The 23,521-nt window shown below is 52.2% G+C and overlaps 2 protein-coding genes across 3 annotated transcripts in view; one reads left to right on the top strand and one right to left on the bottom strand.

The window, feature by feature from the left end:
- TBC1D9B (TBC1 domain family member 9B) overlaps window positions 1-20,526 on the top strand; it is a 46,072-nt gene extending 25,546 nt beyond the window's left edge. Inside the window, exons 8-22 of one of the 2 annotated variants that reach the window (XM_060636413.3) lie at window positions 5,474-5,635; window positions 5,925-6,075; window positions 6,566-6,780; window positions 8,298-8,415; window positions 9,514-9,799; window positions 11,054-11,183; window positions 11,313-11,411; window positions 12,184-12,252; window positions 13,162-13,402; window positions 13,777-13,842; window positions 15,394-15,465; window positions 15,689-15,739; window positions 17,376-17,438; window positions 18,010-18,116; window positions 19,189-20,526. In XM_060636413.3, coding sequence (XP_060492396.2) covers window positions 5,474-5,635; window positions 5,925-6,075; window positions 6,566-6,780; window positions 8,298-8,415; window positions 9,514-9,799; window positions 11,054-11,183; window positions 11,313-11,411; window positions 12,184-12,252; window positions 13,162-13,402; window positions 13,777-13,842; window positions 15,394-15,465; window positions 15,689-15,739; window positions 17,376-17,438; window positions 18,010-18,116; window positions 19,189-19,875 — 2,517 coding nt within the window. In that variant the 3' untranslated portion in view covers window positions 19,876-20,526. The remainder of the gene's footprint in view (window positions 1-5,473; window positions 5,636-5,924; window positions 6,076-6,565; window positions 6,781-8,297; window positions 8,416-9,513; window positions 9,800-11,053; window positions 11,184-11,312; window positions 11,412-12,183; window positions 12,253-13,161; window positions 13,403-13,776; window positions 13,843-15,393; window positions 15,466-15,688; window positions 15,740-17,375; window positions 17,439-18,009; window positions 18,117-19,188) is intronic. The other variant, XM_060636414.3, reaches the window with a different exon arrangement.
- The window catches only part of SQSTM1 (sequestosome 1), a 217,658-nt gene that overhangs the window by 148,040 nt on the left and 46,097 nt on the right, over window positions 1-23,521 (bottom strand). The gene's annotated exons all lie outside the window — the stretch shown is intronic.

The raw sequence follows: 23,521 nt of genomic DNA, 5'->3' as shown, positions 1-23,521 counted from the left end.
TAAACGTTAAAAAAAATTTTTTTTAAAGAATTAGAAATGACAGAAACTACTGAAGAATGGTATAAATAGAACTTTTAGAAAGCTCAGAAACAAAGTGACCAGTCAAAAGAAAAGAGAGTTGACAAGAGTCAGAAAAGAATTAGAAAAAAACTACAGAAATATTTCAGAAATAAGTATCACATACAAAAAAGACAGGGGCGCCTGGGTGGCTCAGTTAAGTGTCTGACTCTTGAGCTCAGCTCAGGTCTTGATCTTAGCGTCATGAGTTCAAGCCCTGCATCAGGCTCCATGCTGGGTGTGGAGCCTACTTTAAAAAAAGAAAGGAAGCATAAGAGACTCTTAAAAACTGAGAACAAACTGAGGGTTGATGGGGGGGGAGGGAGGGGAGGGTGGGTGATGGGTATTGAAGAGGGCATATTTTGGGATGAGCACTGGGTGTTGTATGGAAACCAATCTGACAATAAATTTCATATATTGAAAAATAAATAAATAAATAAAATTTAAAAAAGAATAAAAAAGAAAGGAAGAAAAATAAGTATTGCACAAGGAGAATGCAACAATGAATAGATATCAAAGGATAAGGGAGGGTTGGGGGTCAGAGGAGGGCAAAACAAGTGAAGAAAGAGAAAAAAATAGCCAAAAGCCACAGTATAGAAGTCAGGCAAAGAAGATCCAACTTATGTTTAATGTAGGTCCCTGGAACTGAAAACCAAAGAGCATAGATAAAATAACAACTGATAGAAACTACCAGTCACGAAAACTTTTCTGAGTATAAAAAGACTTGAACGTGCACAGTGGAAGGGCCTGTTGTACGACTGGGAAAACCAGTACAGAATAACCAATAATTGTTACAGAACATGGTAAAAACTAAAGACTTGAGGGGCACGTGGGTGGCGCAGTCAATTAAGCTCCTGACTTTGGCTCAGGTCTTCGTGTCATGGCTCATGAGTTAAAGCCCTATGTCAGGCTCTGTGCGGACAGCTCAGAGCCTGGAGCCCGCTTCAGATTCTGTGTCTCCCCCTCTCTCTGCTGTTACCCTGTGCTCGCTCTCTCTCTCTCTCTCTCTCTCTCAAAAATAAATAAACATTAATAAAAAATAAAGATTTGAAAAAATTGGGAGGACAACCAATCCAAAAAGACCAAGTCATTTATGAAAGAATAAAATCAGACTGGGATCAGACCTTTATTTCTTTTTTTAATGTTTATCTATTTATTTTGAGAGAAAGAAAAAGAGCGTGAGCGGGGGGCAGTGGCAGAAAAGAGAGAGAGAGAGAGAGAGAGAGAGAGAGAGAATCCCAAGCAGGCTTCTCACTCTCAGTGCAGAGCACGATGCAGGGCTTGATCTCACGAACCGTAAAATCATGACCTGAGCCAAAATCAAAAGTCAGAAGGATGCTTAACTGACTGAGCCACCCAGGTGCCCCTGGGATCAGACTTTCAGATAACATTTTATACAAACAGTAACACCTCTAAGATACACAATTTTTAATAAAAATTATGCCTCACAGATTTTCTATCTGGCAAACTGAGGTTCAGGCAGTAAGTAAAGAATATGTAGGAATTTAAGAAATATACCAGCTCTTGAAGAATCTAATTAAGAACAATGTTCAGACAACCCAGAGACGTTTGGAGAAGCTTTGACTGAAGGTCTGGTGGGCACGTTGAATGTATTTGTAGAAACCAGGCTAGCAAATGAGAATGAAATTGACAGACACTGTGTACATTTTCTATGCTCTGACAAGAAATAATACAATGAAAACATGAGGTAAGAAGGCCTGGAAAGTAGAAAAAGCTCATTGCTTGCCTCGTTAACTAAGAGTGAAAGTAAATCACTGTATGTTGGCAGAGAAAGAGAGGAGGGAGGGGAGGAAAGGGTTACTCACTAATTTCAGTATTGCCCATAGCAGGGAGTCAACAGGGTCTAGAAAGGACGGACCAGGGTACTAGATAAAGATATTATTATAAAGGTGGGTATTAGAACATAAAGGCACACTTTCTAGGAAAAAAAAAAAAAAAAAAAAACTTGAGGGGGAAAGGATACAGTGAGTTTAAACAACTCTTTTGAGAATTTTGTATAAAAGTCAGCCAAGAATAAGAGGTCACTTTTCAGTTGGAGCATAACACATATACTCTAAAAAGCGCACAGATCATAAGTGGTAGCTCAGTGAACACAATGTGTGAGCACCACCCAGTTGAGGCACATAGGAGGGTCTGTGGGGTCAGCTCTGGCTACATCCAGTTGCCTAGAGGAAGGTCCTGGAGGTGGAGGGGTGAGATTCGGAGCCAGAATGGAGGGGGCCAGACCTGGCCTGCCTGCGAGGCCACACATGCAGGAAGGCTGGCTGGTAGGCGTGGCTGTAATGGACTTCAGATTGCTCCTCGCTCAGTTAAACAGGAGGCCAGAGGTTTGAGATTTGATTCACAGGAAGTGAGGTGGGCAGGTGGCTCCCGAGATTTGCACTGGAATGTGTGAGGTGGTCAGCTGCAGGAAGGGGAGGGACTCGCCTAGGAAAACGCAGGACTCCCAGGCATCACGGCCTGTGAGCTCACTGTGGCTCTGGTGACTGTCACACAGGACGGTCATTGCCAAGACCACATCCTTGAGTCCGTCTCCTTTTCTGGCACTGAGAGTTTGATCCTCTGAGGTGCTCTGTGGCCTACAAGTCCATTCGCAGTCCTGGTCCCTTTGGGGAACCTCAGGCAGGAAGCAGAATCTCTATATTAGGGCTCTGTTGGTCTGGACTGGGGTTGTGCCCTCTGGTTTGAGCGATTTGTCGTGAAAGTTTATTTCTGAATTTCTTTTTATTTTTTTTAGTTTATTTATTTTGAGACAGAGTGCAAGTCGGGGAGGGGTGGAGAGAGAGGAAGAGAGAGAGAATCCCAAGCAGGCTCTGTGCTGCGATGTGGAGCTCAAACCCACGAAGCTGTGAGATCATAACCTGAGCTGAAACCACGAGTCAGACACTTAACCAGCTGAGCCACCCAGGTGCCCCTATTTCTGAATTTCTGAAATCAGCCAGGGGCAGAAGGATGCACTGTGGATGGGAACCTAGCAGAGTTCTCTTCTTTTTTTTTTTTTTTTTTTTTTCCTTTTTTCCGTCTTTATTAAAAACAGCACCTCTGGGGTAAAATTAACATACAACATGCCATATATATCCAAAGAGTACAGTTTGGTGAGTTTAACATGTATTCCTTGTGAAACCATCACCACAGCCAAGAAGAGGGTTTTCTTACAGGGAACACAGAGACAGTGAGGTACTGCAGGAAGCCATCCAGCACCCCTGTCCCTGCCACTTGGTGGATGGGACCATGGCAGGGGGGTCACAGACAACAGGACCCAGACTGGAGCATGACACACAGAGGAGGAGCTTACTGGCTCACAAGCCAAGAAGTCCATGCAGTCAGCCGCCTATCCCCAGAGAGGCCTCTCCCCATTGGACTGGGCTTTCTGCCAAGAGGGCAATGTTCCCAGGTGGTGTATAGACCAGGATGCTGGCACCAGCCCTGCATCCTCCTTGGCTCCTCCTGACATTCCCTGTGGTTACCACAGCATTTCCTTGGTGGCATCTGGGTGATGCAGTGCCTTCAACCCACCCTGAGCCCAGGGGCAGGAAATGCTGATTAGTTCAGGGCCATCACCCCAGTTCTTGGTGGAGCCCATTGGGTGTGGGGCCCAGAGGGAAGAGAGATGTGCCCCCCACATGCTGGGGTGCCTGGGTGGCTCAGTTGGTTAAGTGTCCAACTTCAGCTCAGGTCATGATCTCAGGGTTCGTGGGTTCAAGCCCCGCATTGGACTCTGTGCTAATAGCTCGGAGTCTGGAACCTGCTTCAGATTCTGTGTCTCCCTCTGTCTCTGCCCCTCCCCAACTCATGCTCTATCTGTCTCTTTCTCTCTCAAAAATGAATAAACATTTTTAAAAAAATTTTTAATGGGGAGCTGCTACTGGCAAGAGGGGAGCCAGTGACATGTGTCCACCTAAGAGCAGTGTTGTTCCCACCAGCAGGTGCTCAGGGAGGAAGCTGAGGGGAGAATAGACAGAATGGGCACCAGCTCTGGACCACCTGACCCCCTGGGCCAGGGGACAAGATAAGCACAGGCCATTACATCAAGCTCGCCTGGAATTCAGGTCCCTGCAGGCTGAACAGTGGACAAGCACGGGGCAGGTGTCAGGTGTCACCCGCACTGTGCCTGAAGGGTCACAGCTGCCGGTGCTTCCCTGAGGAGATAGGTTTGCCTGGGGACGGGTTCTAGAAAACCAGGGGAAGAGCTCTGAAGGTTAGGGTTCTCCTGCAGACCTTCATCCCTGATGCCTCCCTTCCCTGCTGCCAGCCCCACATTGCCCTCCACACTGAGATGTTCCCAGAACCACACCAGGATCCATTTCTCTTGCCCTTTGGCTCTCTGTGCAGTGGGAAAGTGGATTGCCAGGCTCCTACATGGAGGAGGCCCTCTTCTAACATAAGGCCCTGTTCCTGGTTAGCCCCTGTGGGGGGTGTACCCCGTGGCAGAGATCGGGACTCCTCCTCACACACACCCAGTCCTAGTGTGCTGGAAGCCACTGCATACCGGTGAGGAGAACCCAGCCTCAAGCTGGCATAGGTGTCCAGAGTCCAGAGCAAAGAGGTGGTGTGGACACTGAAGACTGCACCACACGCTAGACGTGTGGACCAGAGGAAGACAGAAGCAGGGAGCTTTGGGGGCAATAACCAGCCCTCCAGAAGCCCCTTCTTTGAGGGGACCTTGAGGGCACAGTGGACAGGTCGCCTGAGGGAGAGAGGACAGGAGAGGGCTCCTTCCCTCAATTGGCAGTCATCAAGGGCACGCGCAGAAGGGATGGCCTCAATCAGGACTCTGGCGATCTGGAAAGGGCAGGCCAGGCCATCAGGTCAGGACTGTGCTGGCCGACCTGGCCCCAGTGTCGCCCTGCCTCTGCTCCACTTTCCCTGTATGACTCCTCACCTGGGATCCATGGGACCCACTGCACTTTCCTGACAATCCCAGCGTGAGCTGATCCCTGTGACCAGGGGCCTTGTGCTCAAACGTCGGGCAGCACTACTACGGCCGCCATCTGGGGACAATCTGGGCAGATGTACTTGCCCCTTCAGCAGGGTCTGTACCCCAGAGGCTGGAGTGAGGAAGGTGCCCCAGGGAGCAACAAGCACCGCCAACCAGGCCCTTGAGGGGCACACAGGGGCTCCGGGCCCTGACCTCAGAGAAGGCCTGGCAGCATGGGCCTTAGGACCCTTCCCCTAAGAGATCAGCCACTGTGAAAGGGCTTGGTGAAGGGAGGACAGCGTGGATGTCCTGCTGGGCCACAGCATGGCCTCCTGCTCGGCCAGACCTGGTGCTTCTCTGCCCATACTTCCCACCCACCTCAGTCCAGCAGCCAGCACTTGTGACTGATGTGCAAGTCAGAGGCCCCACAGGGGGCTCACTCACCGGGTGCCTTCCCTTCTGTGTTGTGTTTTTCAGCCTTGCCCAGCTCCTCCAAAGGCGTCAGATCAGCTCACCAGTCCCTCCACACCCCTTGGTGGTCGCCAAAGCTCCAGCGTGCAGGATGCACCAACCTCTTCCCAGGGTCTACTCAAACTCTTCCAGAGAAATTCGCCCATGGAGGACCTGGGGGCCAAGGGGGTGAGCCAGAGCATGGACTCCACTGCCATGTAGGACCCAGCCTGGGAGGAGGCCAGGGACATCCTGCCTAACCCAAGGGGCACAGCCGGTCACCACAGTCTCTAGGCTTCTGCAGGGAGGTTCATTTCCCTGACGCCTGCGGCTGGTGCTGTGCCAAGCCCAGCCTGGGCCCTCGGCATTTTTATCAGGAGCCCTTGTAAATCTTCATTCTAGATGGAGGAGGGCCCAACACCTGCACCTCAGCCCCCGGCTGACTGGTGCTCACAGACCCCGTCTGCTTCTCCCCCAGGCTAAGGAGAAGATGAAAGAGGAGTCATGGAACATTCACTTCTTTGAGTACGGGCGTGGTATGTGCATGTACCGCACGGCCAGAACGCGGGAGCTGGTGCTGAAAGGCATCCCCGAGAGCCTCCGGGGAGAGCTGTGGCTCCTCTTCTCTGGTGAGCTGCCCCAGCTTCGGCCCGGATCCTTGGGGGCCCCTGCATGAGAGCTCCACTAGTCACCCAGGCGGGAACGGCCAGCCCTTTACAAGGCCGAAAGGGGGCTCTCGTCTGTGAGGGGCCCACGTCAGGAGAGCCACCGTGGGGAGCAGACACCAAGGACAGGATGCCGTCTCCCGGCTGGTACCTTCCCACTTGCAGTGAGAGGCAGGTCCCCTGAGGCCTCCTTTCCTTGGGACAGGCCCTGACAGCATACACTCTCCTTGGCCACTTGGACAGTTTCATGAGAATGCTGTTTAAACTCTGGTGGGGACAACCCCTCCCAGGAGCAGTCACGAGGGAACCTTTGTCTCACCCCTCTTAATGGACCCCAGAGTTACACTTCTCTTCTGTGGTGCATTGACATCTCCAGCCTGCCCTGTCACTGCCCCCACGGTCTCAGGAGGGGAGGAGGAGGAGAGAGAGACAGCTGGCAGCTGTGTCTCCACAGGGGCCTGGAATGAGATGGTGACTCACCCTGGCTACTACGAGGAGCTGGTGGAGAAGTCCACAGGGAAGTACAGCCTGGCCACGGAGGAGATTGAGCGAGATCTCCACCGCTCCATGCCTGAGCACCCCGCCTTCCAGAACGAGCTCGGGATCGCTGCTCTCCGGCGGGTGCTGACCGCCTACGCTTTCCGAAACCCCACCATCGGCTACTGTCAGGTAAAGGGGATTGGCCAGGCCCAGAGACCACATCTCTCACCAGCAGCTCCTATAAGCAGAGCCTGGCGCCCTGGACCTTAGCGATGGCCTCACAGACTGTGACTGTGCCCCCCGATCCCCCGGGAAAAGCCCGATCACAGATAGAGGTGTAATTAGAAATAGTATTAATTGCTTGCTCTTCTGTGTGCCCTGGCCTGGGTCCTGGAGCATTTGACTGTTTAGTGTTTGTGGTAAAATGTATACAACGTCTTAAGCGTACGCTTCAGTGGCGTGAAGTGTGTCATTGTGCAACCATCCCCACCATCCATCTCCAAAACTCTTCTCATCTTGCAAAACTGAAGCTCTGTACTCCTGAAAACAACCTCCCTGGCAGCCCCCCTTCTTCTTTCCGTCTCGATGGATTTGCCCTAAGTGCCTCATCTGAATGTAGTCACACACTGTTTGTCGTTCCGTGGCTGGCTTCGTTCGCACAGGGTCCTCAAGGTTCATCTGTGTTGTATCACATGTCAGAATTTCCTTCCTTTTGGAGGCTGAATAATATTCATTCTGTGTATATATCGTACTTGGTCTATCCATCCATCTGTACACAGACGCTAGGTTTGCTTCTGCCTTCTGGCTATTGTGAATAATGCACCGTGAGCATGCGTGTGCAGTATCTGTTCCTGTCCCTGCTTTCATTTCTTTTGTGTGTATACCCAGAAGTGAAATTGCTGGATCGAATGGTAATTCTGCCTTTAATTTTTTTTTTTTTAGGGATTGCCATAGTGTTTCCCAGCAGCTGCACCATTTTACATTCCCACCAGCAGTGCACGAGAGTTCCAGTAACCCCACATCCTCACCAAACTTGTTTTCTGGTCTTTTGATAAGAGTTGTCCTAATGGCATGAGTGTGGTGGCATCTCATGGTGGTTTTGATTTGCATTTCTTGTGGCATTTGATTTCACATACAGGGGACATTTTCCTGGCCCAGTCACATGGCTTTCTGTTTCCCTGAGACTGCAATCTGGATTTCAGAGAGCATGCCACCTCCTCAAAGGTCACTTTCTATAAAACCAGTGTTCTGCATGACGTGTCGCCGGTTCACGGAAAGTCAGGGCGCTGGCTTTAAAGAATTTTTAAGATAATCACCACCACCAAAGCGTTCTTCTTACAAGCCTGTCTATCAGCTCAGGCCGTGTACGGTCCCATTTGGCCTCGGCCGCCCTGCTGCCATGTAGCTGTCATGGGCGGCTCACTTACACATCTTCCTGGCCCCGTGTCACACCTCCGACACTAAAAACCACTCTGAAGAAGTAGCGTCACATGCTCATATCCTCTTCAGCTTTCCAAGTGCCCACTGGCTCGACTTGAGGGACTTGGCAGATGGTTTTTGTCCAATCGATTTCCTGCAAATTGCCTTTTGGCAAGTTGCCTGGAGTTGGGTGGGAGGCCATGCAGGACACTGGGTGGGGGAACGGTCAGTTAGTTATATGCAGTGGCCAGCTCCGGGAGCCTCCCTTGCTGTCTCTGTGCTCACAGGCCATGAACATCGTCACCTCAGTGCTCCTGCTCTATGGCAGCGAGGAGGAGGCCTTCTGGCTGCTGGTGGCCCTCTGTGAGCGCATGCTGCCCGACTACTACAACACCAGAGTGGTGGGTGAGTGCCTGCGGCCCAGCTTTCTCTGCAGGGGTAGCGGCCTCCCTGTGCCAGGCTCTCCACTGAGCACACAGCACAAGTGAGTGGAGGCCTCACAGATGTGCAACAGGCTGCAGACAGTCACGGCTCCCTTTCTACGGATGAAGAGGCTAGAAAGTGGAGACCCAAACACAGACCCCTACCATCTCACCGAGCCTTTACACATTGCCCTCGGAGTGGCTGGCAATGAGAAGATACTACCCAGTCAGTGGTTTTTAAAGGAGAGCCTGAGGCCTAAATTCTCATCCATCCAACTCTTCCTAAGCCTTTTTTTTTAAGTTTATTTTTATTTATTTTTGATAGAGAGCAAGTAGGGAAGGGGCAGAGAGAGAATCCTAAGCAGGCTCCGCGCTGTCAGCACAGAGTCCGATGCAGGGTTCGAACTCACGAACCACAAGATCGTGACCTGAGCCAAAATCAAGAGTTGGACACTTAACTGACTGAGCCATTCAGGCACCCCGTAAGTCTTTTTATTGTACAAAAATTCCAGTATCACAGCCAGAGCATGTAGTACATCCCCATGCACCTGTAAACCCAGCTTCAACTATTATGAGCACAGCCAGTAGAATTGGTGCTATTAAATGAAAATGCACTGGCAAATGTGTTTAATTACATTATATAATTAAGTCTGTTATTCTAAGATGTCCTTCCCCTACCATTTGGTTTTGGGGGTCTCCCCTCTTGGGGTCCATTATAAGCACATCTGTTCACAAGCTTCAGGGCAGAACACACAGAAGCCCCCCCAAAGCCCCTGTTTACTTCTGACACTTCTAGAAGGGAGAAATCTGTATTTCCCCAAAAGAAAATCCAACCGCAGTGGAAGAAATTATTCTTTTCACATGGTGGTTTGGAAGCTGTAGAAAGGAACCCCGCAGCGTGTTTTTCTTTCCTGTCTTCTCCACTCCACCCCCTCCAGCCCTCCGTGTAAGCGGAATTGGCCAAGGATCAGACGGACTTCCTGCATCTCACCCTGGCACCCCCCCCCCCCCCCCGCCCCCATGAGGACCTGCCTGAGCCAGGAACAGGCTTATCATTCAGACCCCTTCGTCCTCTCCCCAGGGGCCCTGGTGGATCAAGGCATCTTTGAAGAGCTGACGAGAGACTTCCTGCCCCAGCTCTCCGAGAAGATGCAGGACCTGGGGGTGATTTCCAGCATCTCACTCTCCTGGTTTCTGACCCTCTTCCTCAGCGTCATGCCCTTCGAGAGCGCTGTGGTCATTGTTGACTGCTTCTTCTACGAGGGCATCAAGGTGATCCTGCAGGTGGCCTTGGCCATCCTGGATGCCAACATGGAGCAGCTGCTGGGCTGCAGCGACGAGGGCGAGGCCATGACCGTCCTGGGCAGGTGACCGAGCCGGACACCCTCCTCCTGCGGGGCTGCTGGCCGGCACCCCCACGGGTGGCAGAACCTGACCCCTCAGCAGCCCTGTGCATGCCTCACTCAGCATTCAGTGATGTGCCCACCAAGCACACTCCAGGTGGCAGGGGACAACCTCTTTTCTGATGGGAGACAGAATGGCACTGGGCAGTGATAGCTCTGGGAGCAGATAAAATGGGTGGTGGACCAGAGCACACTGGGCTGGAGGACCTGGGGGGCAAAAGGCAGCTGGAACAGCATGGCCTCCAGCCTCTAGCAAAGGCTGAGCATCTGCTCTTCTCTCAAAGCAGTCCTGATGGCGCCTTCCCCAGCTCAGCAACCTCACTCCCCATCACCTTCACCTAGATGGAGGGTCCCATGCTGGGCTTGCTCTAACCACTGTCACCTAAGGCCCAGAGTCATCCTGGCCACCACCTCCTCCCGCAGCCCCTGCAGCCCATCCTCGTAGACTCTCTGTGATCCAGCCCCTCCTCTCCACCCGTACCATCTCAGTGCACACGTACAGTACCTCTGCCCTGGGCCCTGGGCCTGCTTCATTACTGTTTTCCCTGCTCCAGCCCCACCCACCAGCACCCACAGGGCTCTCCTCAGAGTCTGACCTTGTGGCTCCCCATGCCACTATAGTAGTTGTCCTCTGGACAAAGGAGCTGAGTCCCCCAGCCTGGCCCTCAAGCCCCTTACACCCAGAAACGCACCCCCCCCCACCACCGCCCCAGCCCTGGCCTCACACCGGCCCAGGCCCACATGCTGGCCATGTGTCTGTATTTGTCCATCCTGGAACACTCCTGTCCACCCAGGCCTGCCAAGGACGCTGCCACCTGCCCACTGAGCCAGCCCAGGAAGATGTCATCCCTCCAGCTGGGACAAACCTTTCTCCTAGTGTGCTAGGGTCTGGGCTTAAAAAGGGCCCCCATGCAGGGGACCCCCAGAGGACAGCCTGGCTTCCCAGAATTAGTGCTCAGGCCCCACGAGAGGCGAGGCCTCTCTGCCGCCTCCAGGGGGATCCTGGATTTGCCAGGACATCCTCTGGGGCATGGCTCTCCCCTCCCCTGCTGCAGAGTCATTGGCTCATCTCTTGCTCTCCTGGAGGCTGCCCCCCTCCTCAGCACACTTGCTTATTAATTGGGAGTCTAGGCAAATTAGGTCCCTCCACATCACTTAGTAGGTAAGACATCCCTGTTGCCTGTGGGTGGTCCAACTTCTGTTCTTTAATCCTTACAGATACCTGGATAATGTGGTTAATAAGCAGAGTGTTTCTCCTCCTATCCCACACCTCCACGCCCTGCTGACTAGTGGAGATGACCCTCCCACAGAGGTGGACATCTTCGACCTCCTGAAGGTGTCATATGAGGTCAGCACCCTCCAGGGCTGTCTGGCCAGCCTGCCCCACCCGGGCATGTGGGTGTGGGCGGCCGTGGCTGGTGGCAGTTCTCTGCTCTGTGGTTCTGCCTCATCTCACCGAATCACCTTTGGCCGGTAGAAATTCAGCAGCCTGAGGGCCGACGACATTGAACAGATGCGGTTTAAGCAGAGGCTGAAAGTGATCCAGTCCCTGGAGGATACGGCCAAGAGGAGCGTGGTACGGATCGACTGGGCTCCAGTGGCCACAGGTTGCTGGCAGGGGTGGGGGCAGTGATCTAGGTGGGCTGCTCCTGCCCTGCTATCTCCTCACCTGCCCACAGGTCCAGGTGCAGAGCCCCCTAGTGCTGCCCTGTATGAGTCTGGATTCCAGGAGTGAAGGTGCAGATCTGGGGAGGTGGGAGAGGACTGGTCACTGTTCTGTGGTCACGGTGTTCTGCTCCCAGGTTGATACTGCAAAACTCTGACACCTCAGAGCCAAAAGACCAAGTGTCATCCTACTGTGGGCTGAGCCCTCCAGCCTGGGCTTGTACCTGCCCCTGGGTAGCAACACTCAGCCGCCCTCCACCCACCCAGCCCCCTGTGCCTCCCCTACAAGCCTTTGTCCTCCCTAGCTCTGGCGAGAGAATTTACTGGCAGGTTCTAGGACGCCTGCCAAAAAGCCAGGGCCAGAGTCTTTCCAGAGATTCAGATAGCAGTCACTAAATGCCCCTCACCCTGTGTACCTGACTGGGCATCAGGACAGACAGGCCTCCCTCCCCCCACCATGCTCAGCACGGAGCTTGGAAAGTGTAGACTGAATAACAGGATAGGTTACCAGGGATACTTGTGTGGTCCACACCTTCTTTCCTGAATGGGCTGCCATTGTGTGCTTGGCCAGCTGGCAACATTAAGAGGGTGGTCTGTGTCTTAACCTTCATCCACATGGGAATTCTGTCAAAGAGCTAGAATTTGAGAATCCATCAGTACATCCTGTTTCTCTTTCCTTCTAGGTCCGAGCTATACCTGGGGACATTGGTTTCTCAATTGAAGAGCTGGAGGACCTTTACATGGTGTTTAAGGTGACAGCCTAGAGCAAGGGCAGAACCAGTACCCCATCCCAGTCCCCTAAATGTGTCCTCAGTGCAGCAACCTCCTGCCAGAAGAGACATCGATTTAAAAATGTCCTCAGATGCAGTTACCACAAACCTCACATGGTAGAATTTAATTCTCCATGGAGTTTAGGCAGGACGCTTCCTTAAAGTGGCAGAAAGCCCACTCTAGTCAGCTTACACAAGAGGGAAAGCATTGGCTCATGTTACTGGAAAGTCTAGGAAGTTTACAGCTTCAGGCATGGCTGGATCCAGGTGCTTAAACATGCAGGCAGGTTTAAGAATGGCAGGACTGTCCTCAGAAGCTCCAGGGTCATCCTGTTCTCTCAAGGGAAAAAGCTTTTTCTTTCTAAGTAGTTTTAGCAAAAAGTCCAGGGTGAATTGTTGGACTCAAGTTAGGTGCTGTGGCTATAGGAGGATTATTACTATTGAGCCAAAACTAACTAGGCCATGTGCCTGTCCCACGCCCTGAGGATGGGACAGGAGGCGGTCTCCAAAAAGATTTCAGGTGCTGTTACCAGAAGGGGAAAAGTTGTGATGAGCAGGCAGAAACAACACAGTCCACACTTCTTGTTATTGGTTCCCATCTGCCTCTGGTTTACCAGCCAGGGTGGCCACTGTGATGAGCCTTCCAGTCAGAACAGCCCAGTCAGTGCTACCTCTCACCCGCTATGTCTCAGTTCCTGCATGTGTGAACAAGAGGCTGGTGGTACCAATGTGGGAGGTTCCCTGAGATGCCATGTCTGGCCTAATGCTCCCCACCCCAGTGCCCTTCAGACTCAGACAGAAGAGGAGGGTGGACTCGCTGGCCAGCCTGGCAGTCCTAACCGCCCAGGCTCTGGGAGGCCAGGCCATCTCACCAGGCCGTGCCCTCCACAGGCCAAGCACCTGGCAAGTCAGTACTGGGGGAGCAGCCGCCCCACGGCTGTGCGTCGGGACCCCAGCCTGCCGTACCTGGAGCAGTACCGTATCGATGCAGGCCAGTTCCGGGAACTCTTCGCCAGCCTGACACCCTGGGCCTGCGGCTCCCACACGCCTGTACTGGCGGGGCGCATGTTCCGGCTCCTGGATGAAAACAAGGACTCTCTGATCAACTTCAAGGAGTTTGTGACAGGAATGAGTGAGTAGCTCCAGGGCCCTTCCTCAAGAAGCCTCCAAATGCCAGCCCAGCCAGTCTTCCCACTGCAGCAAGATCCTTGATATAGAAAGGGCAGTTTTCCCATGGGGAACACGTAGGGGTCTAGTGGGGTCTTCTCCTCCTCCACCCCTCCCTCAGGCCAGGGCTGCACAGGGTGGGTCCGCAGAGCCTGAGAAGGGGAAAGCCCAGGGACAGTGGGAGACCTGGGGCTTCCTCCGGGACCTCTCCAGGAGGGAGTCAGGGTATGAGGAGGGACACACCAGAACCCACTGGAAGGGGAGGTGCTCCATGTGGACTGGCCGTGGGGCTTTGGTGCCCTGTAGCCAGCATGCCTCCTCACTGGCCTTCCTCTGCAGGCGGGATGTACCATGGGGACCTGACCGAGAAGCTCAAGGCACTCTACAAGTTGCACCTGCCCCCAGGTGAGAGTCACCAGTGAGGGCCTCTCATGCATACAGGGTTGGGGCTGCAGTGTCCCAGGGCACAGGCCTCTGTGCGATGCTAGGCCTGGGGGGCCTAGGCATCATAGAGGTTCCACATCCTGACAGAGTGGGAGGAGGAGGCCAGAGCACTGGGGTAGGGCCAAAACCTGAGAGGGACTGTCTCAGAGGACTCAGACCATGGGCAAGGACCCAGGTAACACACAGGGAAGCTCCAGTCTGTCCCCTGAGGGTCAGCCTGGGGGCACTGCCACGGCCCTCAGAATGGCCTGGGTAGCCCTGCTGTGCAGCCACCAGCAGGAGCTGCTCTCCCTTGGCTCCCGGGCCTGAGCCTGCCGGAGATGCTAACAGGCTGGGATGGGATGAAGGGTGCCCAGCAGCCAGTCCTAAGCCAGGCCGGATCCCACGGTCTCTGGGTTCCCACTGTGCAGGCAGAGCTCACCCAGCTCAGCAAAGGTAGCCACATGGAGAGTTCTCCAAGATGGGGAAATTGAGACTTGGGCAGGTGAGAATTCTAGCCCTGGGCCCTCTACCCTGGGGTAGAGCTACCTTGGGCCCCTGCTGTTGTTCATTACCCGCCCTGGGGAGTCTGCAGCTGCCTCCAAGTAGGCCGAATGGTTTTTAGAACACTGTGCTGTGCTCACCCTAGAGACTGTCACTTAATTGGCCCAGAATTCGGGTTTAAATCTCTCCCCCCTCAACCAGCGGGGGCGGGGGTGTTCTGAGCAGCCAGAGCTGGAAGGCCCTGCTCTTGACACAGGTATTCTCACCTGTGGCTGGTTTTCCCTGTAATTCAAAGAACAGTGGCCTCAGGGATGCCTCCGGGAAGGTTGATAGCAGCCAGCTCTGCCTCTACTGAGGGAAAGCCCCGGGCTAGGCAGACCCCACAGGGCCAGGATCCTACAGGTAGCACATGGGGCCACCTTCGCCAACTCCTGAGCCACCTCTGCCTGCTCTGCTGCGTCCAGAGTTCCTGTGGACTTCGGTCCACACCCTGCCACCTCCCCCAAGTGCCACCTTTTCGACCCCCCATCATCGCATCCCCGTCCATACAGTGGGGAGGATGAGACTCCTCCCCCAAGAACCATGTGAATCGGAAACCCAGGGGACTGCTTACTCACAAAGTAGTGGATGCTGACGTGGATGCTGATGTGGAACGATGCTGACATGGAATGAAGCCTGAGGTGCATCAGAGGGAAGAGCAAGTCGCTCATGCGTGGCTGGGCCCTGCACTTGTGTCTGAAGGATCCTCAGCACCGCACCATCAGGGCAGGAAGAGGGCTGGCCGTTGTCCAGACTCCCAGCTGCACTGCTGGAGTTTTTAGATGGGATAAGTGTGACATTTTCAAACACAAGTCAAGAAAGGAACAAGAACTGTGATCAGTGGTCGCCATTAGCGCTACGACCACACCCCACATCATGGGCACCTGGTGCCCTGCGGGGAGCCAGGCCTCCTTCCAGGACTTGGGAGGTTTGCTTTGGTGAGTGCCATTGTTTTCTCCTGCCCTCACTTGCCTCTCTCTTTGAGTGCAGCCCTGAGCCCAGAGGAGGCAGAGTCAGCCCTGGAAGCGACCCATTACTTCACAGAGGACAGCTCCTCAGAAGGTGAGAGCTGCTGGCCCCGTGCTGTGGCCTTGGGCCTCGTAGCTGTGCAGCCTTGCTGTGGGGCCCACACAGGCGGCCTGCAGCCCTCAGTGGGCTCGGGGAGCGCCCTGTTTTGGGCAGGTCCCCGGGGGTGTTCTCACTCCTGTTTCTCTTGTCTCTGCCTTCCTGGACCTTGGCCTATTCCTCCCTCTCTCCTCCACCTCTCCTCCGCTGTCCCTTCCAGCATCTCCTCTGGCCTCAGATCTGGACATTTTCCTGCCCTGGGAGGCTCAAGGTCAGTCCCTGGGGGGGTCAGGGGCACCTGCTTTGTGCTGGGCTGTGTCTTCCTAACACTCTGCTGCATGGTCAGGAGGCCTGGACACGCTTGGTCCCGCTGAGGAGGACCCAGAACGAAGCTGCTGCTTACTGGGGGAGTTGAGGGGCGGTCTCCATGCTTGTCGAGGGGAGTAGTAAATGATGACACACAGCACAGTGGGCAGTGCACAGACACCAGGGCATCAGCTCCACAGCCACGTGCAGAAAGTATTCATTCCATCATCACGTTCATAGGAAAAAGTATAGATGCCATCACCACAACAGTGTGAAACGGATCAGCAGAGGTAGAGGAGGGTGGTGGACACTTTCCCTGGAAAATGTTCTCTTGCTCTACACAACTTTTTCATTAAGGAGAAATACATTTGTTGAGTGCCTTTTTGAAGTCATTCCTGTTGCTACAGTTAGAGCCCATTCTGGAGCATCAGATCCAGGGTGAAGGGGGCATTCTGGGCTTGGGATTTGGCAGTGAGGCTGGTGGTACATAACGGATTTACAAAACCGACCAAAACCCCGTCCTATAAGTTCCCATGGGAGACAATCCACACCTAAGAGAAATTAAAAACAGTGGGTATCAAGATGCCCAAGGCAGTCCTGCTGGTGGTGTCAAAAGGCTTAATTTGAACTTGAAATGAAGCTTGAGAACCTGGATTTCAAATACACAGACTAAATAAGCAGATGTGTCTTCTGTTAGACTCAGAATCTGAAAAATCAGGGGCACTTTAGGCTTTTCCCAGGCGCTTCCAGTTAAGGCCAGGGACTGGGGGTTCAGAGCCCTGTCCTCAGACCGCACATAGCCCCAGGCAGTGGGTCTCCATTCCGCAGTGAGAAGCCTGAGCCCAGAGAGGTGCACCCTTCCCCCCCCCCCCACCACACAGCACTGGGATGCTGCCACCCACCAGTAGGTCTCCGGCGTCCGTGCTGCCCTCAGGTCTGGGAGACTCCCCACATTCATGGTCCCCATAGGAAGCACAGTGCAGGCCGACTCCAGCAAATGTGTCACTTTAAGAAATACAGCGCAAGGGGCACCTGTGTGGCTCAGTCAGTTGAGCATCCGACTTCAGCTCAGGTCATGATCTTGCAGTTCGTGAGTTCGAGCCTTGCATCATTGGGCTGGCTGCTGTCAGCCTGTAAGGGCAGAGCCCACTTTGGATCCTCTGTCCCACACTCTCCGCCCCTCCCCCACTTGCACTGTATCAAAAATAAATAAATATTAGAAAGAGAAAAAAAGAAAAAGAAAAGAAGGAAAAAGAAAGAAAGAAATACAGCGCCAGGTACAGAACTCATGTCCATAAAATTCCTCATCAGCCAGTGTGGCAGTTGGTCATGAGTTGAACTGATAATCAGGACTGCCCTCCGTTCGACCTTTTTCAACAGTAACTACAGAAATTAATTCTCGGGTTTTAACTCCATAACGTGCATCATTGTTCACTTAAACACTTTGTGCATAGACCTGTATTCCTTTCGTAGAGAGGAAGGAGGGTTTGGGGGTGCTTTGATTCTGCAGGAGAACAGACCAGACTGCTCACAGGCCGCCATGGTCCACAGTCATAACTGCAAAACATTCCCTGCGTACTTTTTCTTTTCTGGTTGTCCAGAAGCACTACGGCAGGAAGAGCAAGAGGGAGGTGGAAATGAGGACGTCCAAGACAAAAAAGGAGGTATGTGCTAGCCAGTCTTCACCAGTACTGGTGCAGATCCCAGGGTCAGTGGGATCTGGGGGGCCCTCCCTGCAGGAGAGGCCCCCACCCAGGGAAACGGCAAACTCATGCCCGGCACCGCAGCCCTTCCTGTGGAAAGGTGAATACTTGGCCCATTAGGTGCCAGGGGAGGCTATTCTCGTCAGCCCCAGACCTGTCTTGTAGCTGTGAATACCCCTCCCCCTCCCCTGCTGTCACCACCTCCCTCTGGGGTGTCTGCTTTCTGCCAGGATCCCTCTAGATGCCCAGCATCTCTCCCCCTTCTGCTTCCACGGGCTTCTGTCCCCATCTCAGGGAAGACAGGTGGAGGCCCTCTTCAGCTCAGGCCAAACCTAATATAGCAGAATAACTTAGGGGAGACACTTGGGTGTTCTGGAGTGTTCTTCCTATCCCTACCTCCCCAAATACCAGGGGGGTTGGTAAAAGGGCCCAGATAACCCTATGCCGGATGACACCAAAACCCACCCACTACCTGCTACCAGCCCCCAGCTGTTTCTCAAATTTGACAGATTTATTTTCTTCCAACTTGCAGAAGAGAAGGGGATCAGTCCTCCAGACTATCGCCACTACCTTCGCATGTGGGCCAAAGAGAAGGAGGTTCAGAAGGAGACGATTAAGGATCTTCCCAAGATGAACCAGGTAGGCCCATTCAGAGCCCACAACAGACATTTCCAAGGTTGCCTCCCCACACACACCTGGCAGCTCCCCACCCTCCCTCCCAACACTCCCTGTAGGGTGGAAATTCTCCTGCCAACGTCCAGCACCTGCTAGTCAGACAGCAGTCAGGGACAATTCCAGAAAGATAAGAGGCCAGTTGTTTCAGGGCCTTGTCCTGGGTGGTGTTTCCTGGTGACGATTTGCTCACATTTGATCAGTATCCGTGTACCAGAAAAGCAGTAAGGAAGGTTAGCCTCTGACACGCAGAGACTCACACAATCCCGACTACGAGACAGCCTCATGGCACCCCTGCTTCTCCCAGGCCCCTCACAGGTGCCATGCACACCCAGGCCTGCTCCACCCATGGCCCACTGTTCCTCTCCTGGTCTCTGGGTCGGGAACCCGGCATCTTGCCAAGGGTCTCGCTGCCAGGGCCGCAGACATCTAACCAAAGGCAGCCTGACCACAGCCCTGCTCTTCCCAGAGGCATACCCTGCGATCTGGGCACTCTCTCACCCGCAGCCTGAAGAATAGGGTGCCCCGTAGAGATAGTAGAGGCACTATCCCGTTCTCAGGCAGGAGGCCTGAGTGTGTGGTGTGAGCCACCTGGAATCAGACCTCCCCACCCCCTCAACTGACCCAGGCTGTACTTGCCTTGTCCCCACCCTCTACTTTGATCAAAGATATAAAAAACTCAAAGTGACTCCAAAACACACTGAAGAAGTCTCTGTAGCCACTGGGTTTGGAGTCACAATAAAAGTCAATCTGTCTCTGCTAGCAGAGTAGATGTAGGGACAGAGAAAGACTCCCAGTCCCTCTCTGAGCTGAAAGAAAGGCAGCTAGAAAAGAAAGCTATTCGAAGGCTGTGTGATACTGGTCAAGTCACTTTCCCTCTCTGAGTCTCAATGTCCCAGTCTGTGAAATGGGCGTGACAAGGCACAGGTATGGAGACACCTAACAAGACAGCACAGCATGGGCAGTCTGGCTAACCCGAGGCCAGCCCGGCCCATCCTTTACCATCTCCCTGACCTTTTTCTCTATCTCCCCTGAAAAGGAACAGTTCATTGAGCTGTGCAAGACGCTTTACAACATGTTCAGTGAGGACCCCATGGAGCAGGACTTGTACCATGCCATTGCCACGGTGGCGAGCCTCCTACTCCGCATCGGCGAGGTGGGGAAGAAGTTTTCTGTGCAGCCGGGCAGGAAGCCCCAGGACGGTGCACCCGAGGAGGATGAGCTGCCCACCCCAGACCCCCCGCAGGACCCGGCCCCAGAGCTTCAGCCTCCAGCTGCAGGCGACCCCCAGGCCAAAGCCGGGGGAGACACCCACCTTGGGAAAGTTCCCCAGGAGAGCCAAGTGGTGGGCGAAGGGGGCAGCGGCGAGGGGAGGGGCTCCCCCCCCCAGCTTCTGTCTGACGACGAAACCAAAGACGACATGTCCATGTCCTCCTACTCGGTGGTCAGCACAGGCTCCCTGCAGTGCGAGGACCTGGCCGACGACACGGTGCTGGTAGGCGGGGAGGCCCGAAGCCCCCCAGCCATTGCCCGCTGTGGGGGCACCGTGGACACCGACTGGTGCATTTCCTTCGAGCAGATCTTAGCCTCCATCCTGACGGAGTCCGTTCTGGTGAACTTCTTTGAGAAGAGGGTGGACATTGGACTCAAGATCAAGGACCAAAAGAAGGTGGAGAGACAGTTCAGCACCTCCAGTGACCTCGAACAGTCTGGACTTTCAGGCTGACGGGGACCTGGCTTGTCTCTCCTCCCCTCCTCCTCCTCCCTCCTGTTCTCTTTTCTCCTTAAGGACACACCCCTCCTGTTCTCCCCAGATGCAGTGAGTTGTAATCAAGGGGAAAACAAGGCTGAACAGCCACAGTTGGGCCCAGACAGAGGCTCCCAGCCCCTTCTTCCTGCCTGCCTGGTGGGACCCGCCTTGGTCCCCATGTAGTGTCAGAGGCTGTCCGTCCTGGCCTGCTCGCCCAGAGCCTCTGTGCCCCATGCTGTGGCCAGGCCACACCACGCCCTCCACCCCTGGGGAGGATGGGGGTTCCCAAAGCTGTGTATTCGGTGGGGGGGGGGGGGGGGGGGGCTTTCCTGCCATTTGGCACCAGGCAGGAGGTCACATGTCTATTGGGCATCAAAGTGGTGGGAACTTCAAGGTACTCTCTAGGAGCTCCTGAGCCCGAGCCCCTGCTGAGGGACCCAGACAGAAAGTGTCTACCACACCAGGGCGAGTGCTGCACCGGCGTCACTCCGAATGCTCTTTCAGCACGTCAGCCTCACCATTAACCTTAAAAGCACATCCCTCAGGTCCTGATATATTTCCTTGTATTCATTTCAGTTGGCTGGAAATCACAGTGCTCAATGCCTTAATAAATCCCTGAAAGAACTCAATACCATACTGTGTACAGAGCCTTCATGTAGCCTCAGCTACTGCTTGGGCTCCTGGCTTCTTCTCAGGCAGGTGAGGGGCCAGGCCGTGTTCCAGAGGCTCTGGGCACTTAGACCCCCACAGGGATGGGGGTTCAAGGTTCCCAGGGAGATTGGGGACACAGAAGGTGTCTGACCTGGGCCAACAGGGTAAGCCCCGAGCTTCGTAGGTATAAGCAGCCTGAGTCTTGTGGGTGTAGGTGTGTGCACAGGCCTGGGCTGCAGCAAGCACTTGGGTTCAGGAAGCTGTTGTGGGGCCACAGGTGACAGGCTGAGCCATGAGCATCTCCTAGCTTTGCAGCAAGAGCTGATCATCAGCATCTAGCGTCTGCCCTCCCCTACACGGAACAGCTCTCCGTGGTTGTTTTGGTTTTTTTGTAATAGTTTTATTGAGGCATAATTTGCATACCATAAAATTCACTTGTTTTCAAGTTCTAGTTCGATGATTTTTAGTAAATTTACAGAGTTGTGAACTATCATCACAATGCAATTTTAGAATATTTCCATCAGCCCAAAAAGACCCCTCCTACCCATGTGCAGCCAATCCCTGTTCCCACCCCCAGCTCCAAGCAACCACTAATCTACTTCCTATCTATAGCTTTTATGGCTGGTATTTTAAATAACAGTCTCTGTGATTTTACCTTGTTCACAGCTGCTGGGTCACACATCTCAATAAATGCAGCAAAACATCAAGGAAAATGAATAATTGTTTGCTTTCTTAACAAGAAGATGTCATTAATCAGTGTCATTTCCTTTCTACTATTTACACAAACAGACCACATTGCCATAAAGAAATTTCAAAGGGCTCATACCAGAAAGACCGTATTCTTGGCCATAATGAAATTAGGTAAAGATATACATAAAAATCCCACAAGGTTGGCAGTTTAAAGTATTAAATTGATTGTAATCAATTAGAAAGATTGAAATGAAATGAAATTTGGGTAAATGTTTTATATCATGTAGAAGTCAAAATGTGAGAATACACCAAAGAAATTAAACAGAAGACTATAAAACAAGAATCTAGCCTTTCCTATGATAAAAGAATATACAAAAATGTACAATAGTACTTTCGTCTATTAATCATTCAACCTGTGATGATATTCAAAATATTTAACAACCAGAACAGTTAACACAAAATATACGAATACAAGTAAAGCTTTAAAAATATTTTTATCCTGGAAGTAAACACAATTGTGTAGTTTTTAAGGGCTTACCAAGTGATGTTGTACCAATCCAAGTCATTTTTTTAATTCCCAAGAAAATGAATTTTTTTAATGTTTATTTTTGAGAGAGAGAGTATGCAGGGGGAGGGGCAGAGAGCAAGGAGAGAATCCCAAGCAGATAGCTTAAAGCCCTACACAGAGCTCCATCTCAAAAACCATGAGATCATGACCTGAACCAAAACAAGAGTCAGACACTTAACTGAGCCACCCAAGGCGCCCCAAAATATATATGAGTTTTAAAGATTACATATTTATTACAGGAGGAAAACATACAGAAAAGTAGAAAAACAATTTTTCCTAGTTTTAAGATTATTCAGTATTTTTGTGTGTTTGTTTTTCAATGTTTATTTATTTTGAGACTGAGAGTGTGAGTGGAAGAGGGGCAGAGAGAGAGAGAATCCCAAGCAGTCAGCTTGAAGCCCACGCAGGGCTCCACCTCACCAACCGTGAAATCACGACCTGAGCCAAAATCAAGAGTCAGACACTCAACTGACTGAGCCACCCAGGCGCCCTGTGTTTTTTTCTCTTTTTCAAAGTTGAACCCGTACCATATATGAAATTTTTATTCTTTTTATTGAACATGAAACATTCTTTTCAGATACCTTCCGTTCTCAGCCACAATAACTCAAACGTGGGAATAAACAAATACCACTCAAATGAGAACAGGAACTATTTATCTAGAGTTTGTTGTAGAAAAGGAGTCAGCCGTCATCACTTGGCAGAGACTCAAAGGTAGAGGAGTGGGAAAGCCTTATAAGTGAAAACAAAGAAAGGCTTCAGGTGTGCTCTGATTAGAGGCTGTGGGCAGGGAAGGGGAAGCTGGCTAACTAGAAAGAGTCTTTTGTGTTGCTGTGAGGAGCATAATTGTCCTCAGGTTGGTCCAGAGATGAAAGGCAAAATGCAAAATATAGGGAAATTGGCAGTCATTGACCAAGTCCTGTCTGCTCTAGAGGTTGTAGATTTGTTTTGGAGGTTGGGGGGTTTTGCTATAGAGGTGTTAATATGTGGTCTGGTCACAGTCCTTTTGTAAATTCAGCCTCTCAAACATAGTATTTGTAAGCAAATTTGGTTTTTTTCTAACATATGCTATTGTGCAAAAGTTGGATAATTTAAACAATTTCTTAAACAATTTTAAATCATATATAACCTTAAGCCCCCACCCCTGGAAATAAATAATATACCTGGTTTTACCTAACTGAAGTTATGTACTCTTGTAACTTCTTTGCTTCCCATCGATACACACTGCCAGCATTTCATGTCAAACTCAGATTTTCTGTAATGGACCTGCATGATGGTCCTTGCTGAGTTACCGTAAGCAACCATTCTTTAGCACATTTCCACTTTTTTCTGTTATACGAGAGTGAACACTAATGCATAAATAATAAATCTGGGTGAGTCAGTTATTTTCTTAGTGTAGAGGTAACTGCCAGATCGTTTTCCATAAGTTTTTTTTTTTTTTTTTATTTTACTCTTCTACCAGAATCCTGTTCTTCTCACTACATCCTTGTCAAGATTGGGTGTTATAATTTTAATAAGATGTTATCGACATGTGGAACGTCTTGACGGGCTGGCGTTAGGGTCCCAGCGCGGTTGGGACAAAAGGGGTGCGTCACTCGGCCCTTCTCCTCCACTTTCCAAAGCGGATCACAGCGGGGCTTTCTTGGGAGCTGCAGGAGGGTCTGGTTTCGTTTACAGCTGCCTCTCCTCTCTCCCTCTCCCGTAAGCGTGGGGCTG

The sequence above is a fragment of the Panthera onca genome, chromosome A1 (assembly GCF_046562875.1).
Source record: "Panthera onca isolate mPanOnc1 chromosome A1, mPanOnc1 haplotype 2, whole genome shotgun sequence".
Lineage (NCBI taxonomy): Eukaryota > Metazoa > Chordata > Mammalia > Carnivora > Felidae > Panthera > Panthera onca.
This window is presented reverse-complemented; position numbering and strand designations above follow the sequence as displayed.